Source organism: Trachurus japonicus, chromosome 20 (genome assembly GCF_045865225.1).
Source record: "Trachurus japonicus isolate A0001 chromosome 20, Traja_1.0".
Taxonomy (NCBI): Eukaryota; Metazoa; Chordata; class Actinopteri; order Carangiformes; family Carangidae; genus Trachurus; species Trachurus japonicus.
Window position 1 is genome coordinate 24,831,652 of NC_140926.1, and position 17,892 is coordinate 24,849,543.

Below are 17,892 nucleotides of genomic sequence, written 5' to 3' on the forward strand. Positions count from 1 at the left end.
GAGTGACGTGATACAAGACATTTACAATCATGAAAAAAAAATTAGAAAATAAAAAGTATTAATGATGTGTTGTTAATAATTTAGTGTCGTAGCCAGGCATCAATCCAAAAACATCATCGTCGCACTCACCACAAAGGGAGCTCTGTCCTGAGAGCTGGCTTTCCTCCACAGCTTGGCAATCTGCTTCACTCTGGTGGACCAGTCTGACACACACACACAAACACACCAGTGATCACAGGTTAATCTAATCACTCAATCTGTCAGTGAGGTTGGTTTTTGTTGGTTTAATCTTGTATTAGTTGTTTATTGAAGTATTATTTCAGTGTTCCAGCTGTGACTGTACCCAGTCTAATGCATTACATCCTGTGAGCCCACTAGGTGGTCATCTCCAGCTGCAGACATGTAAGTGTGTGTGTGTGTGTGTGTGTGTGTGTGTGTGTGTGTGTGTGTGTGTGTGTGTGAGTACCAGGATACTGCTCCTTCAGCTGGGGGAAGTTGGTGTTGCAGTAGAGGACCGGAGCCACGGTGGCCAGCTCTCCTAGCGTTTCTTCTTTCTCCCACTTCAACATGCCCCTCTGAGCCGTGGACAACACGTCCTGCTCGCCCTCTCCTGCTGGTGCCTGATTGGCTGGGGCCAGCCCGGGGCCCGCGCTGGGGCCAGGGCCGGGGCCGGGGCCGGGGCCAGGCAGCGGGGTGGAGCCAGGTCCCTCAGGAGGGGGCATCCTAAAGCCTGCTGGGGCCTGGACACCGCTGGGCATCACAGGAGCGTTGGAGAAGTGAGGAGCAGCTCCCATCAGGCCGTTCATCACCGGCAGGCGTGGATACACGGTGGCTGCTCAGAGACAGAATTTTTTTTTTTTTAATAATCAACGGAAGCAATTAGTTCAGAAAACTATCCAATCTTTGTGTTTCCTGTCACAGTAGGCAACACTGAAGATGCCACCTTGGACTGTGACAGTGTTTATTCACTGTCCTCTCACATTTTATTGTCTTGATGGATTCATGTAAAACAAACTTAAAGGGGACATATTATGGAAATATCACAGGCTCTTTAACATATATTTGGGAGTTTGTCTTACCTTCCTGCCCCCAAAATGTGAGAATTGACATAAAAAATCTGAAATTTCTAGGCTCCCTAGATTGAAATACATGTGGTAATACCACCCCAGTGGTACCAGTAGAAGGGGCGGAGCAAGCAGTGGTTCATTTGTATTTAAAGGGACAGACACTGAAACCAGCCGTTCTGAACAGGGCTGTTTAGAGAGGATGGAAAGAGCTGTGATGTTTGATCCTTGGGAGATTTTGACCAAAGCATGTCACAGACATGTCTTTAAGACACCTGGGAACTATTTTAATTTGTGGAAAAGGGGCATGATATGGGACCTTTAAAGGATGAACTAAACATGAACGACACAGGATCATTTCACTGTGAAGTCTGACTTGAGATGTCAGATGGATTAAATAAGGACAATAAAAACATTATGATCAGTTTCTATGTTTTAAAAGATGTTTCTGTCTCGACTCAGACGCCATGAAGCCAAGCTCCTGTACTTCAGCTCTGCATGTCTGTCACAGGCTGAACAGAGTGTGTGATGAATGTGTACCTGTTTGTGAGTGGGTCTTGCCCCCTGCAGCGGCGGTGTGTGTGTGATGGCTCTGCTCTTGTTGGTTGTTGCTGCTGTTTGGACTGAGAACAGCGGTGAACACCTCCTCCACATCCTTCCCCTCCAGCTCTGCAGGACAGACAACAACCAGAGCAACGTCACCCCCAGTCTTCAAACTGTTGTTTAGCTCTCTGAACTAGTGGACCAGTGTTTTGTTTTCATCCATGTGACACTACTAGTGACATTTATAGGTGACATTCAGTGTGTTCAGTCTTACCTGGGATCTTGTAGAGTTTGCTGAGGATCGCACCTGAAACAATTATGTTACAGATTACTAAGCTGCATATGTATATATACACACACAAACACACACGTTTGCAATGTTTGGCATATGAGTCATAGATAAAAGCTTAAGTATTTAGATATTTATTTTCTGTTTTTAATTTCTTTCTCTGTTATGATTAGTTTTCATCAAATGGTTAAGGTCTGAGGAGTGGGTAGGGCGGGATATGTGTATAATGTCTGTTCAACATATTTGTTGATGACACTGCTACAAATAAAAATAAAAACATTTGATCACAAAAAAACATATATTTAATTTCAAAAACTCAGGACCCTGTCAGCTGTTGGGAACTAGCAGCTAGCCTGCTACTGTAACTGCTGCTAACAGTCTGGCCTCCTCCTGCTCTGCAGCCTCTTGGGCTTTGCATAATGGAACATGTGCATGTTCTCAACTGAAGCAGACCAACAACAGCGTGACACCGGCTACAATTCACAGTGGTGGAGTTAGAGTAAATCCTCAGGACTAGAAACCTGCTTTCAAGTTAACTAAGGCTGGCTTGTTAACTGCAAATAACCTCCATACTGTATAGTAGTATCTCAAAAATAAATGACAGCGCTGTACAGTATGAAGCAGTGCTCCATATGAACAAAAAACCACAATATTTCTCAGATCAGATAGTGTTCACCAGAAATGTCAATAAATATCCAACCAGACAATCATGTTATGATAACTTACTGGCACCTAAACCAAGAAAAAACTTCTTAAAACATACTGTAATATACAGAGCCATTATAGGATGGAACACATTACCTAATAACATCAAAAATATCAAATTAAAACACATTTTTTAAAAGGTAGCAAAAGACTATTTACATAATTGAAAATTTCAATGAGTAAGAAATATGTCTCGTATTATAATTTATTATAGGAATTTATTTGTTTAACTGTTGTGGTACTGTAATGTTATGTATGATGTATTCTCTGTACCTAATAATATATTTTAGACTGTTTGCTGTTTGTGTAGGCCTATAAGATGACGAGGTGTTACAGTGATCTGTAACAGCGATGAATGTGTGTATGTACTATGTTCTTTTAAAATTGTATTGGGGACCCCAGGAAGAATAGCTGATGTCATGACATCAGCTAATGGGGATCCTATAAATAAACAAATAAACAAAATATGAATAATAAGTGAGGTTCGTTTGTTAATAGCAAACAGCACTGTGAGTGAAGAACAACTGTGACAAAAAACATTTAAGGTGCAGAAGCATACAAAGCACACTTTCTAAAATCAGAATGCAGCTCATGATTAAGACAGAAGATGGCCCTCCAGCCAAAAAGATTCTGATATTATATTTTTCCAATTTGCCTGGAACATCATTCACAGAAATCCCTCACCGTCAGTGACCATCTTGTCCAGCTCAGGACTCAAGATGGCATCTAGAGGTTCCTCCTGCACCAACCTCTGGCCACGCCCACCACTTCCTGTCACCACAGAGGCCAGAGACGAGTCGTTGGCCATGGAGCCGATGTCAAGCCCGGCTGAAAGAGACAAGACAGACAGATAGGTTAAATAATGTCCCGAGTGAAAGGATGGACAGAGAGGAGGTGAGCAGGACACTGCAGGAGGTGAGCAGGTTTAAGCTGCATGAGAAAAAGAAGAACAGAAAGTGCGTTTTATTTTGAGAAGCTGAAGATTTGATCTGGAGAAGAAGAAGCAGCAGGTTCTATCTACAGAAGAAGGAGAAGAAGCAGTTGATCTATCTACAGGAGAAGAAGATAACAGCAGGTTTTATCTGGAGGAAAGGAAGCAGTAGATTTAATCTGCAGGAGACAAAGAAGCTGTAGGATTCGTCTGGAGAAGAAAAAGCTGTAGACTTTATCTGCAAGAGAAGACGGAGGAGGTTTTATCTACAGGAGCTGAAGGAGGAAGGAGAAGGTCGTCCTGTGTCTTACCAAAGGGAGAGGGGGAGCGCTCCACCTGGAACTGACCTGAAAACAAACATTCACAAGTATTATCAGACCTCCCACGTGTTAAACTCCATTAGCCCTGCAGCCTGGGAAACAACACTCTTCTTTCTTTGTGTCACTTTTTCATTCTCTGTCTGTACAGCAGACAAACTAACAGCTGCTAAAACCACCTGCATTCTTCTCTGTTCTAATGAAACATGCAGCAATCACATATAGATGAGCTCAGTCCAACTGACCTGAGGACGTCTCACTGTCAGTTGTATCTGACATCACTGTGTGACAGTGCAAATCAGGACTGTTCTGTCACTTTCTTGAGCTTTCATTTAATTTTCAGGTGAGACTGTAATAAATAAATGTATATGAATGAACAGAGGCCAAGAGTTTCCAGGTGGAGATGATGTACCTGTGTGTCCTGTGGCCAGTATGTGAGGGTCAGTGTTGAGAACATCAGACAGATCCATTAGAGCTTCTTCTGACATGGCTGGATGGTAACACACACACACACACACACACACACACACAATGACGATTCACAATGTAAATCAAACACAATGAACGATGAAGATCTAATGATAAGACGAAACAATTAAAAAAAGAAAACCACATGATCTCCAATGAGCAAAAGTATAACTCACGCAGTGTCCCCTGCTTCTTGCTGGTTGCCATGGCACCAACTAGCTGTGCCTGGGGGGCGTGGCCATAGAAACCAGGGGTGGGGCTTTTGATGTCACTTGCTGCGGCTCCTGATTGGTTGCTGCCCGGTGTCTCTGGGACAGCTCTCCTGTCCGCCTGCCGGCTCCGGTCCAGTAGGTCCCGACCAAAGAAAGCCTCCTGCATCAGGGACAGTCAGCATGAATGCTGGCATCCACTGCGTCGCTGTGAGTGTGTGTGTGCGTGCATGTGTAAGTAAGTAAGTAGTAAGTGAATGAATGAGTGTATGAATCACCTGGAGGTACGATGGGAACGCCTCTTCCAACTTCGTCTTCTTCTTCCTGTACCTCTTCTTCACCTTCTCCATTGTCTGGTCTGCAAGAGGCGCCGTTTCCATGGCAATATCAGCATCCAGCAGGCCTGATAAAAGCCACAAACAAGTTGAAACCATTATTACCCACGGTTACAGATGAGAGACACTCATACAGATAGAGGCGTGACAACAGGTACATGTCTCCTTTTTCCACATGATTTGGGAATGCCCAGGGGTTACACATTTTTGGAAAATGGTGCAGAGTGAACTGTTGTTGGTATTGTCCATTCCCATCCCCCTGTCTCCATCTGTTTTTATTTTAAATGATCTCTCTCAACTGATACTTATGAAATCCTCAAAGCGCGTGTTTCTGGCTGGCCTAACTGCAGCTAAAAAGATGATCGCAACAAGGTGGAAACCGCCCCATATACTAACTCTGCGACAGTGGCTGCTCAACTTCATAGATGTTGCGCTTCTGGAATTGTCCACAGCACGCATCCATGGTGCTAAAGAGGAAGTGACATTGTACTGGGCTCGAACAGTGGAGGCTCTCAAAGGCATTTTGGTGTGAGCTGAGACTCCCCTTCCCCCCTCTGGTCTTGTTTTCTTTGGTTTATGTTCCCTGTTTGGGTTTTTACTATGTACTGCAAACTGTGGATGGCATATAACCATTTGATAGATCTAACTAAGTTATGCTTCAATGGCACTTTTTTCCTTTTGCATTTGTGACATTTTATGTATTTTACTTACTTGCTTTTTGTATTTCTATTATTTATTTTCAGTTTATTTTTATGTTTTCATTTTATTATCATTTTTACTCGGCATATATGTGTGTATCTGTGTGTGTGTGTGTGTGTGTGTGTGTGTGTGTGTGTGTTTATATACGGTAATTACTTTATTTATGTGCTGTTGAATGATGATTGTTGTCCTCCAAATCTCAATAAAAATTTGATCACAAAAAACAGGTACATGTCTCACCTTCGTCCCGGCCCGGCAGCGTCTCTGCTGAATCTTTTCTGCACAGTTTTATTCTGCTTGGACCGGCCTTCCCTCCACGCTGACGCACCATGAACCCCCCGATGCCTGAGACACAGAGACAGCAGAGAGATGAAAACAGCACGTTTAATCAGAGGCTCCATTGAGTGTTTCAGTGGCGGCTGCTTCATTATCACCGCTGCAGACACACAGTAACAGTCACCTGTTACCGTTACCATACCAACGAGCTAAGGGCTCCTTTTTTGTTCATAATCCTGTTGTCAATAAACACAGCTGGTGATGGCGCTGCAACCCAACTACACAGCTGATAGATGATTGGCTGTTGGCCTGTCACTCATAGCGTCCCGGGATGTTTCAATGTCCCACATCCTTGAGTTTTACAGGTGCATCTCAATAAACTAGAATAACATGGAAAAGTCTATTTCCAGAAGTTCAAGTCAATCAACCCCAACCAAGTATTGAGAGCATATAGATGCACATACTTTTCAGAAGGCCAACATTTCCATATTTAAAATACTTTTTAAATTGGACTTTTTTGTAATATTCAAATTTTTTGAGAGATTGTAAATGAGGTCTTCTTCAATGGAAGCCATAATCATTAGAAATAAAGAAAATTAAATAAATACAGACATGACAAGTTTCATTCTGTGTGTAATGAATCTATATAATGTATTAATTTCACTTTTTGAATTACTGATAATCTTTTCCATGATATTCTAATTTATTGAGATGCACTTGTACACTCTGTCTAAACTGTCCTCACCAGGCCTGTAGGGTTTCCTCTTCCTCTTCTTGTTGCCATCGGTGATCTCAGGCTCCTTGGAACCATCGTCATCGTGGGCATGGTCTCTCTCTGGGCTGGAGTCTGATTTCATCTCACACTCCAAGTCTCCTGGGGAAAATCGGATATGGTAATGATGATGGTGAGTATAACAATAATTACTGTTGTTGTTATTATTATTAGAGTTCATTGATGACTGACACTAAACTGAATGGGCTTTATGCACAGCTCCCACTACTTCCTGAAATAAGCCAGCTCCTTTATTACCTGTGTTACATTATTGGACAAACTGATTAATCCAGGTGTGTCTGACCTCACAGCAATGGTCAAGCACACCTGGATTAATTAGTTGGTCCAATACTGTAACACAGGTAATAAAGGAGCTGGCTTATTTCAGGAAGTAGTGGAGCTGTGCATAAAGCCCATTCTATTGTGGTCTCATTGTTGGTTTGTACCAAAATCTGCAGTGAGGTTCAAAGGTACCAATGACTTCATTACATGGTCCCTACAAGCATAGAAAGTCTGGAGTGTGTGTTGGTGTGTGTCTGTGTGAGGTCTGACCTCGGCTGTGGTCCTGCTCAGTAGGAGTGTCCAGGTCCGGTGGGGTCTGGAGCACAGACACACTGTTCTGGTTGATGATCCTCAGTTTCAGTTTGGGTTTACACCTGCAGGTGGGATGTAGACAGGAAACAGCTGATCAGTCTAATGACTCATCACCTCCTTGTGTTTGTGTTGATGTCAGAGGACAAAGTCCTGAATCAAACCTTTTCCTGCTCAGAGGTTTTACTCATTAACACATTCTCTCATATTCCTCTGACCCCATTTTTCTACCACATGTTGCATTCAGTGTCTACTAGCAGAAGAAGAGAGCAGAGCATTTACCTGCGGTACTTGCGTGGTGATGTCAGAGGTTCAACCAGAGACTGAAGGTGAGACAGACCTGACTCTGTGAGACACACTCCATCTTGAGTGTAGGTCTTTATTTCTGCACAAACACATACACACACACATTACCACCTCTATCATTAATAATGTATTTCAAAAAAATGTATATGCAACTAATTCACTGCAATGTAACGATACAACCTCTACAAGCTGATAAAAATATCAGTCTGTATTTATACAAGTCAAAACTAGATCAGAGAGACAAAGAGACTGAGCATTAATATTGATGGTGATGTTCTTCTTATTATTATTATGGTATGAAATATTAACAGTGATCATTGGCTGCAGTGGAACAGATTTAATTTAATCTCGCTAGATATCGTGCCACGAGATCTCGTCACAGCCCGACTAACAACTATTTTCTTTTTCTCTGTATTAACTAAAATAGTACCCACTGTGTGATTACACAATATAAAATGGTGATGGGTTAAGTGTACAAATACAGAGAGACAGGATAGAACCATGTTATCCATCAATATTAGATATCCTTCAGTGTGAGAAATAACACTTTTCAGGAAAATGTAAAAGAAGCATTTCCAGCAGGAAATGCCTGTGAATGCTGAAAGCAGCTGAACGCCATTGCTGAAGAAATGCTGAATGAGCTGAAGAAATTGTTAAAAAGGTAGAAGAAACTGTTGAAAGGGTGTGTGGATAGATAGAAAGAGATAGATAAAGATAGAGAGAGGGGTAGAAAGAAAGAAAGAAAGAAAGAAAGAAAGAAAGAAAGAAAGAAAGAAAGAAAGAAAGAAAGAAAGAAAGAAAGAAAGAAGGAAAAAACACAGAGAAAGGGGGTAGATAGAAAAAAGAAAGACAGAGAGAGGGGGATTTATAGATACATACTGTAGATAGCGATTGAGAGGGGTAGAAAGCAAGAAGCAAAAAGATGCAGAGAGGGTATACAGGAAGAAATAAAGAGAGAGAGAGAGAAAGAAGTAATAACGTCAAATGTTGTTGTTGTTGTGATGAGATCATGATGAGTGGGGGTCTACCATCATCACCTGCAGTAGATCTCTATGAAACAGAAAGCAGTCAGACTGACCTGGTTCTCTGACCCTGGAGATGATCTGAGCCATGTAGGGGGAATCGAACCTTTCTGACCTCACTGAAATAAACACACACACACACACACACACACACACACACACTGCAGTGAGACAGGTGAAGCTCTGTGGTGACTGTGTGTAATTACATTCTCACTGAATGGGGACACAGCTGCTGAGTGTGTGGGTGCTGGTTTACCGAAGGAGCCACGGCCGTGTGTCCTGCACAGCGAGCAGTCGAAGCCTTCATCAGCAGCAACCTCCACCTCGTCCTCGGTGGTCAGACCCTGACACAACGCATGGACCCACCTACACACGGACAAACAACCACGGTCAGGTCAATGTGCAGAGATGGCAAATAAATGACGGGGAATGAATAAACCAGCTTCTTTAATCTACCATCAGCATGTTTGTGTGTGTGTGTGTTACCTGTCGCACTGCTGACACTGCAGTATGAGGTCGTCCTGTGTGTACTGTCTCTGACACAGAGGACAGCGGCTCAGACTAGCGCATGGTCCACAACGGCTGTAATTACTCTGCCAGTCACAGTGCAGCCCGGGGGAGGCGGAGCCACATTGTACGCACCACACACACCTGAGGACAACACACACACACAGTTAGAGAGGTGGAGAGAGGCAGGAAGTGCGGCGGTGGACGGGCGACAGACGGGTGGACCCACCACTTGCACTTCCAGGCTCCTTTAGGTACTGTATGAAGGGGCGGGTCCAGGCAGTAGGTGTGGTAGCTGATGTCACAGTCGTCACATAGCAACAGGCGGCCGGGGTCGCTGGCCTCGCCACACGCCTCGCACACGGTACACTCCAGACAGCGCCAACCTTTGGTGAGAACCACCCGTGTAATCTGAACACAGCCACAGAGAGTAAACAGATTAAAGCAGGGTAGTCTGATTACAGGACAATTAACCAGATTAGTTATTAGAAAAGGATTCAATTATCAGCACCGAGGCCCAGAGAGCTCAACGTTGCACATAGTGAACAGGTAATATTAGTAATGATTACACATACCATAAAATTCAGAGTATAAGTCAGACTTTTTTCCCCCTTTATTTTCATCTAAGAAGTTGGGTGTGGGTTACAGACCGGTGTTTCCCATTAATTGACGAGACTCGTTTGGCTCCGCTATAGTCTCTCAGTTGTACAAAAAAATTATATTATTGTTATGTTTTTTTAAACAGCGTTTCTCAGACTCAGTCTGTCTCTCACTCACGTGCGCATGGACAGGTTGCGCTGTAACACTAACAGTGTTCAAATTACCCCGCAATCTCTTTTTTCTTTTTTAATTTAAAATAACAAGAAAGAGCTACACTGCAGCACAGAAACTTCCCTTTGTGGACTTGTGGAATAACTTGTATTATGTTTTTATTAACATGGATTAAAGCAAAAAAAATCTTTTGACTGAAATTTTTCTTCAGGCTAAATCATATCCCCCGTTCATCTATACGCTATGCCACCCTTTGAGAGCGGTTCCTTTTTTTTTTGCCACACAGTTTCTTCCCAAATATTTTCATATAAAAAGGAGTAGCCTATAGTGTGTATGCCTTAGCCCAGGAGTTCTCAACCTTTTGCAAGCTAATACAACGGTACTGGCTAATTTTATTGGTTGAGAGCAGCTTTAGTAAACCACAACAAAAACACATGTAGCCTTTTTTTTTTTCCCCCTCATTTTTCCCATTGACGGAAATCCGTCGTGGCGACGGAGAACTTTAATCCATGTTATTAATAAATAGCAGTGGAAAACTGGTTTTCCCAGTTTGAGACCCTCAAACATAGAGTGCGACTTATATTCAGAATTTTACGGTAATCATTGAGTGTGAAAATACTGACCTTGACATTGACGCAGTAAGGATGGTAACACTGTCCACACTGAGAACAGGCCAGCAGTCTGCCTTCAGCACCCTGACCAAAACTACCACACACCACACACATGTCCTGGACACACACACACACACACAGAAGATTTTTACAACACAATTCACTTTCCCGCTGTTGAACAAAACTCATATTTCTCAGCTGTTTTGCTGTTGGCAGCGACACAGGATCAAACAGTCAAAGTGTAGGTGAGCGTGTACCTGTCGGAGGGTGTAGTGGTCTGATGTGGAGAACATCACCACTGTGTTGTGCATGGAGTTCTCCTCCTCTTCCTTTGGCTGGTACGGCTCCACGTATCCACACTGACACAGAGAGAGAGAGGGCCCATCAATATCCTTCTATCAACTATTAATCAAGAATGTAATGCTGGACTTACAGTACTATCACACTGAGGTTACATATACAGCACTATCTTTCATCATTAAACATAGAGATGTCAAAACAGAACTAAATGCTGTTCCATATTTCCATTCATGGATCTGTTCCGAGCACTTGTGTCATATATGCACGTGGTTCTAAGGTGTACGACTTTTGAGACTAATGGCCCTTTTCCATTACTTGGCTCGACTCTACTCTATGTTTTGATTTTCGACTAGGGATGATACCTGGTACTTTTTTTACTATCGACTCTAGCGACGAGTGTGTTTTGTGGCTGAAGAGAGGATCCAGAAACGAGAGCTAGACTGAGCGACTGTAGCCGCCGTGCTATGACGACCACGTCCATGTTGAGGAGGTACGATGTACTCGGCTGTAATGGAAAATGACTAACTAACTAACTAACTACCCACCATGCACTAGGACCATGCAGAAACATCTCCCTGTCAAGCTGAAGGACCCCGTCCACTCCTCTCTCCTCTAATGCTCATTCAGACCAATTCAAACAGCAAAGTGAAGTCTTCAGATTCTAATTTAGCTATTGTTGCTATATAAATATTCATAGTGTCATTTTTGTTTTGGAAAATGACAGGAGTTAGTTATGAATGAGCACATTCAGTCTACTACTGTACTTCTTCAATAAAACAATCCATTGAAAAACTGTTTGTATTACTGTCCTACAATAGAATATATGGAGGTAAATATAGAAATAAGCCTAATAAACCCAGTTAGGCTACAACCAGGAGCTTCTATGTCATTGTTTCCAAAGCTCTCAGTTTTCACTCGTCTGAACTACAATGCAGCTTTAGAGTGTTCAAACAGGAACCATGAAGCTACATCTTGGAGTTGTACAACTCTGGGTTAGTGTGAGAGCAAATGAGGCAAAAAAAGATGAGCTTTAAAACCAAAACATAGTTGTGTGTATGACACAATGATTAATAACGTGAAGTGAAGTGAAAGTGTGTGCGTGTGTGTGCTCTTACTCCAGGTGACACAGTGTGACTCTCCTGAGCCTTCATCCTGCTCCTGCCTCTGCCTCCTCTACCTCCTCCGATGCCGCCTCCTCTGGCTCTCCTCCTGCCTGGAAACCCTGAGCCACGGCCCTGAGATGGATGGAGGGATGGAGGGGGAGAAAATAAAGAAGGAAAAGAAGGTATGGGGAGGGACGTTGAGGGAGAGAAAAAGGGGAAGTAGCATCAAACTGTGAGATTTTGCTTGAATGGCACACATCTGCACAGATTCTGCAATGACAGCGACAGGGACGGGGACCAGGACCCCTCACTGACCTGGACTCAGAATGCAGGTACAGACAGGGACACAACTGTAACACACAACACAAGGGTGCAACACGGAGGCAAACCTACGTTGTGTGTCTGTAATGAGGCCTGATCGTTGCAGACACTACACTTCCTGTACCCACCACACTTCCACGTCACCGACTGAAATACAGCCGTCTGTCATTTCAAAATAAAAGCACGCACACTGTCATGAGAATCGGTACCAGAGAATATTGTAACGGTACCGCTTCAGTTAAGTCCTCATCACGGAATGAGAGCACATCTGAATGAGGACAAAGTCTCATCGTGTCAATAGTGAATATTCTCCGGTACCGCTTCTCATCAGTCCACATCTTGCACAATTTGCGCTGCAGCTCAGTTTCACTTGTTTCTTATTTGACAGAGTTTCACACGGAACTTTCTGTAGGACTGGCTGTAGGAGTCTATCCATGTCTCTCCTTCTCCAACAGTAAAAAGGGAACGTTTACATGTTTTCAGACAAGACGATAATGTCATAAACTAGCCTATACAATTTTTTTTTTTTTTTTCATTGAATGACTATTCTATTATTTGAAAATAATTTCCCTTAAACATAAAATACTCTTAAAGGCTGATGTTGTTGAGAAATAAATATTCAAAATTCTGAATTTTGACTATTTTTTCATAGACAACATAACTTTAATTACCACACACACAAAAAATACCAAAAACAGGTACCAAGTATCGGTACTGTATCGATTCAAATGAAAGGTGAAAGGTGCCCATCCCTACACCACGCTCACATGATTTCCTGACTGGAAAAGCCCATTGCCTTTCCTCCAGAGATGCACCCAACACACTTGTTGCTGTGCATCTACAACCTGGTGCGTGGTGTTCAGCTGCTGACGATGAACTGTTGTCTCCTGTTTGTTTCAGGAGAAAACCAAAGTGATGCCTGAAGCTTTTCAAACCTCAGGGGGGTTTCATTGCCCGTTGACTAACTATCTAACTGAGAAACAGTTAGTAAGATGTTGTTAGCTCCAGACTGACAGAAATAGAGCACCTGTTTGTTTACACTGCTACACTGAGGGGCGGGTGTGAGAAAACAAAGTTAGTAAGCTAGAGGTTAGTTACAGACACCTATCAGAGTTAGAGTGTGCTTCTTTACCACTCTCATGCTCCAGAGGGGGGAGTCCGGTGGACGGGACTTAGGGCTGTCCCACCCTCCCTCCCCCGTGGAATCTTGGGAGGACGAGGGGGGGCTCACTGCCCTGCGATTACTCCACCACGAACCCTGAGTTAGGAAGGAAGAGCAGGGGGAAGATGGATGAAGTGAAAGAGGAGGAGGCCAAAGAAAAAGGAGGAAAATGGGCAGGAAGAGAGAGATCAGGGGTCAAGAAAGGGGAGGAAAAGAAGAGAGGGAGGAAGTGTAGAAAAAGAGAGGAGGAGGGGGAGGTGGGACAAAATGCAGTAACATAAATGCAACAGCTACAAAACAAAAAAAAAGTCAAACTGAAACAGAAAAAAATTTAAATCAGGCAAAACCAACAGAAAGTCATGAGACGATGTAACCATGACAACGACATGCAACCCCGTCTGTCGTACTGGGACACGCCGACGGTCGTAACGGGGGACACAGATATTCAAACGTAGAAAAACAAACAGCTCGTGCAGTGACCTCCATGTTCTCCACAAGACGTCATGCTATGGGTGTGTGTGCGTGTGTGTGTGTGTCTGTGTGCGCCAAACATGCTGACAGACCAGAAGAGATGATGCAGCATTAGTGAACGACAGGTGAGGATGAGGAGGAACATGTTGCCTCCCTGAGCAGAGTGAAGGGGAGCATCACTCTGGAGAGAGGACTGATGTCAGATCTACGTCTGATCACTGAGAAGGGCAGAAGAACCCAGCACCAACAACATAACAGCTCTTTATCTCCAACAAGAATCTGAGTTTTAAAAATTGATTGATTATCGGACTGAAGGCATTCTTGAAAGTCAACAGGGTTGTTTTCATAAATAATATGTATAGAATGTAGGCTTGTCACGATACCAGAATTTCAGTAGTCGATACCAATACCCGTAAATTTCCACGATACTCTATACTTATTCGAGACAACGATTAAAAAAAAAAAAACAGAATCCATGCGCTTCTAAATTCACATACTTTATTAAAAGGTATAATGTGTAGGAATTCCCCACATCTAGCGGTGCGGTTGCATATCGGAACGTATTCTTCATGTTGCATTCACATGAAATCGGGCAGACGTCAGACAGACAACAGACGCTGCATGTAACAGGATAAACAAGCGTCTATGTAAACAAGTGGTCCGCCAGCACGAGGCAAAACAATACAGGCGTAGATGTCATATTGTTTACCTGACCCACGTTTCACCGTCTTTCTCTCGTCGAGTAAAATGACATCCGGTTGGTTTGCCGACGGCCGTCTGCCTGACTGCACCTGAATGCAACACCAGTGCCTCCGTCCTTCCTCACACTACACAGTGGTGACAGTTTTAACAGGCCGAGCCCACAGCTCCGCTGAGTTTCTATGGTTACCTACAGTCACGCTGCCACTCAACGTAAAAAATGGCGATGCAACATGGCCGCCTCGGTTCGGTGCATCGCCCACCTATGTATTTGTAACAACTTGTAACAACTCATTCTAAAGTACGAGAAAGCTTTCATTTGTATGTGAGTGTGATTCGACTTCAGTGAAATACATATTTGTATTTGATTTTAGCTAATAAAACGCCAAATAAGTTACACACTGGGGCTTTAAACAGAATAATGGTTTCACATCAAAGTTTCTTGTATTTAAGCTCCACTGTGCCTCAACAGCTTCTCAGGCAGAAACATAAAGTAACAGAGTTAAAATGGTAAATCTGGCTCAACACAAACACAAAGTCATGGAGTCATTACTTTTATCATTCAAGTAGTTCAACAAGAGAACTGTTCTCATTCATTCACTTTGAGGCTGTTTCCACACAGACTGCTGCAAAAAATGTTCAGCTTGTACATTTCACACATGTTTGTTTTTTCTCTGGTCCAAACCATCATGGATGTATTATGGTCCAAACACCGCACCACTGTCAGAGCGTCATGTTTCCAAGACAACTGACCGGAGAAAAACGCGTGGTACGTCATGTTTATATGTATTCAAACTTGTGGTGCACATCAAGCAGTTGGAGGCTGGAGGTCCGGACGTGATCCAACTGAGACCAGGTAAAAAAAAGCGGGTACCTATGTATTTTTTGCGTGTCGCCATCGACTTGGTACCAAAGTATCGGTTCTCGTGACAACCCTAATAAAATGACTGGCTGCAGGTCAGAATGACGTCATACTGTTCCACACACCAGTTCTGCCAGTTGACTGTAAATGCACCTGCAGAGGACAGAGGTTCACATACCTGTTTGACTCTGGCTCTGCCAGGGGAGAACTTCCTCTTGGAGATGGCTGGTTTCCCCATGCCGATTTTGGGAGTGAGGGGGAGCATGGTGGTGGGAGGGGCCTGGGAGGAACAATGACATAAAGAAAGGTCAGTCAATGGGGGGGGGGGACAAGAGGGAGATAGTCTGTTGTCTTTTTTTTTTTTTAAACTTACCTTGGCGAGTGGCACAGTCTCTCTGGCAGAGGGGGAGGACCTGAAATGAGGTGAGGGTGGAGAGAGCGGGGGTGGGGTGACGGGGGTTCTGACGGGGGAGGTCTCTGGGGAGGCCTCGGTGGAGAAGGGAGACTGCCTCAGACGGATGGAGAGGTCATCTGAAGGCCTGGAGGAGAAGGGAGGGGGCCTGAGAGTCCGACCTTTCCCCCGGGAGGAGAGAGGAGGCGGACTGGGGGAGGAGAGGTGGAGGAAGGAGGGAGGTGGAGACGAGGAGCTCATCAGCTCCATCACTTCCTTGTCAAAAGAGGCGTCCAGGTCCAGCACCGGGCTCACCGGCTCCTCCTCCTCCACATCCGACTGCTCCTCCTGTTGGGCCACCTCCCCCACTGCCTCCTCCTCCTCCTCCTCCTCCTCCTCCTCCTCCTCCTCTTCCTCCTCCACTTCCTCATCAGATATCCTCCCTGTTACTCTGCTCTCCTCCGTCTCCTCCTCCTCTACATCCTGACTCTCCTTCACCGGCTGTTGGCCGTCAGCAACAGGAGTAGGTTCAACCTGGCTCTGTGATTGGCTGGAGAGGGTTTTATCCTCCAGCTCCACTTGAACTCCTGTCACAGTCTCAACTCCGCTTTGGTCGGTAGGCGCCTCTTCCTGGGTGTGATCCTCCAGAGGAGGGGAGGGGGGAGGCGGGGTGTGGGGGGAGCAGGAGCGAGAGATCTCCAGAGTGAGAGTTCTAGGCGGAGACTGCAATGGAGGGAGGGGTACGGCAGAAGGTAAAGGTGAGGAAGGGCAGGAGGGCTGTTGGAGGGGCAAGGGAGGTTGAGGCGTTGGAGGTTTTGGGGAGGGAGGTTCTGGCCGTGGGAGGACGGGGGAGGCAGCAGCAGTGGGATAATCTTCAGTCACCAGCACTGCAGGGTGGACTCCTACAGGCAAGAGACACAATCAAACACTGACAGTGAGTTCTCTGAAACTGATCAATGTATATATCTATGGATGTAAACTCTGTGACCCTTTCAGCCTCATGCTCATCAGATCTTCTTCATCCTTTGTCTCCAAGATCTTTATTGTGAGGCCTGGTTCTTATCAGATGAGTGTTATTTAGAAATCGGCCTCTCATCCAAACCTCTGATACGGTTTCACTGACTGACTCTGAAGGAATATCTTCCAATTCAGCACAAACACTCCAGTGTTTCCCCCAGAGAATTTGTTAGTTAAGGTGGTGTCTGACCTGTCGACGGGGGGGGGGTGGCGCGGATCTGTTGACGGGGGGGCGCGGATCGATCGTCGGGGGGGGGGGGGGCGGACGCACCGCGCCGTGCCGTATTAAGTTTCACTTTCAACACGCGCTGCTGTAATGCATGCGCGCTTCTCTGTGGTGTGTATGTGTGTGAGGGGATGCGGCCATCGTCCGACGGGGGGGTGAATATCGCTACATTATTTTTTTTTTATGACGTTAGTTTAGGCGGCAGCTCTTTGTTGTTAAGGCGGCCGCCTTAACAGGAAAGCGCTGCGGGAAACCCTGCACTCACCGGGACTGACAGGTAATCAAAGAGAGAATAACGCAGCCGAATCACCGTTTATGGTCGGAACTACGACGGTATCCAGGGTTCCCCGCAGCGCTTTCCTGTTAAGGTGGCCGCCTTAACAGCATAGGACCGCCGCCTAAACTAACGCCCCCCCCCCAAAAAATGCAGCGATAACACAGAATATACCAACATGGGCAAAATGACGTCGGTTATCGTCATAAATTTGGTATCGGTTTATCGCCCAGGCCTATGGCGTACTACAGTGATTATCATCGCTTTTCCCTCACTGTCTGTTACTTCAGCAGGTGAGTGTGGCTACTTACCTGAAGCAGTATCCTCTTCCTGGTCTGGTTCTCTTTCTTCTTCATGCTCCTCCTCCTCCAGTTTCTCCACCGTCATCTGATGAGGCTCCGCCACCTCCTCCTGCTGTGGCGCTTCTGTGTCCATCTCCTCCTCTTCAGTCTTCTGTTCCACCACTTCTTCCTCCTTCTCAGCCACGTAGACTTCTACAGGGACAAAAAAGATGTTATGATCTTAGCAAACTGAAATTTGTTTGAATAATTTCACAATTGTTTTAAATAATTTCTGGGATATCATCATCTATGCCCCATATAACACACACACACACACACAATTTTTGTTGTAAATATTAGACAGGCCCG

At 44.7% G+C, this 17,892-nt stretch overlaps 1 protein-coding gene across 1 annotated transcript in view; it reads right to left on the bottom strand.

Annotated features, from left to right (window-relative positions):
* The window catches only part of LOC146966985 (histone-lysine N-methyltransferase 2C-like), a 93,970-nt gene that overhangs the window by 38,133 nt on the left and 37,945 nt on the right, over nucleotides 1–17,892 (bottom strand). Inside the window, exons 15-38 of the mRNA XM_085763577.1 lie at nucleotides 17,554–17,736; nucleotides 15,708–16,627; nucleotides 15,513–15,614; nucleotides 13,273–13,398; nucleotides 11,832–11,951; nucleotides 10,674–10,775; nucleotides 10,429–10,533; nucleotides 9,264–9,445; nucleotides 9,014–9,178; nucleotides 8,784–8,893; nucleotides 8,584–8,646; nucleotides 7,482–7,584; nucleotides 7,161–7,264; nucleotides 6,582–6,710; nucleotides 5,801–5,905; nucleotides 4,805–4,929; nucleotides 4,494–4,689; nucleotides 4,262–4,339; nucleotides 3,844–3,879; nucleotides 3,286–3,429; nucleotides 1,882–1,914; nucleotides 1,605–1,733; nucleotides 467–835; nucleotides 130–203 (exon numbers count right to left, since the gene is read on the bottom strand). Of these exons, the coding sequence (XP_085619703.1) occupies nucleotides 130–203; nucleotides 467–835; nucleotides 1,605–1,733; nucleotides 1,882–1,914; nucleotides 3,286–3,429; nucleotides 3,844–3,879; nucleotides 4,262–4,339; nucleotides 4,494–4,689; nucleotides 4,805–4,929; nucleotides 5,801–5,905; nucleotides 6,582–6,710; nucleotides 7,161–7,264; nucleotides 7,482–7,584; nucleotides 8,584–8,646; nucleotides 8,784–8,893; nucleotides 9,014–9,178; nucleotides 9,264–9,445; nucleotides 10,429–10,533; nucleotides 10,674–10,775; nucleotides 11,832–11,951; nucleotides 13,273–13,398; nucleotides 15,513–15,614; nucleotides 15,708–16,627; nucleotides 17,554–17,736 (3,803 nt within the window). The remainder of the gene's footprint in view (nucleotides 1–129; nucleotides 204–466; nucleotides 836–1,604; nucleotides 1,734–1,881; nucleotides 1,915–3,285; nucleotides 3,430–3,843; nucleotides 3,880–4,261; nucleotides 4,340–4,493; nucleotides 4,690–4,804; nucleotides 4,930–5,800; nucleotides 5,906–6,581; nucleotides 6,711–7,160; nucleotides 7,265–7,481; nucleotides 7,585–8,583; nucleotides 8,647–8,783; nucleotides 8,894–9,013; nucleotides 9,179–9,263; nucleotides 9,446–10,428; nucleotides 10,534–10,673; nucleotides 10,776–11,831; nucleotides 11,952–13,272; nucleotides 13,399–15,512; nucleotides 15,615–15,707; nucleotides 16,628–17,553; nucleotides 17,737–17,892) is intronic.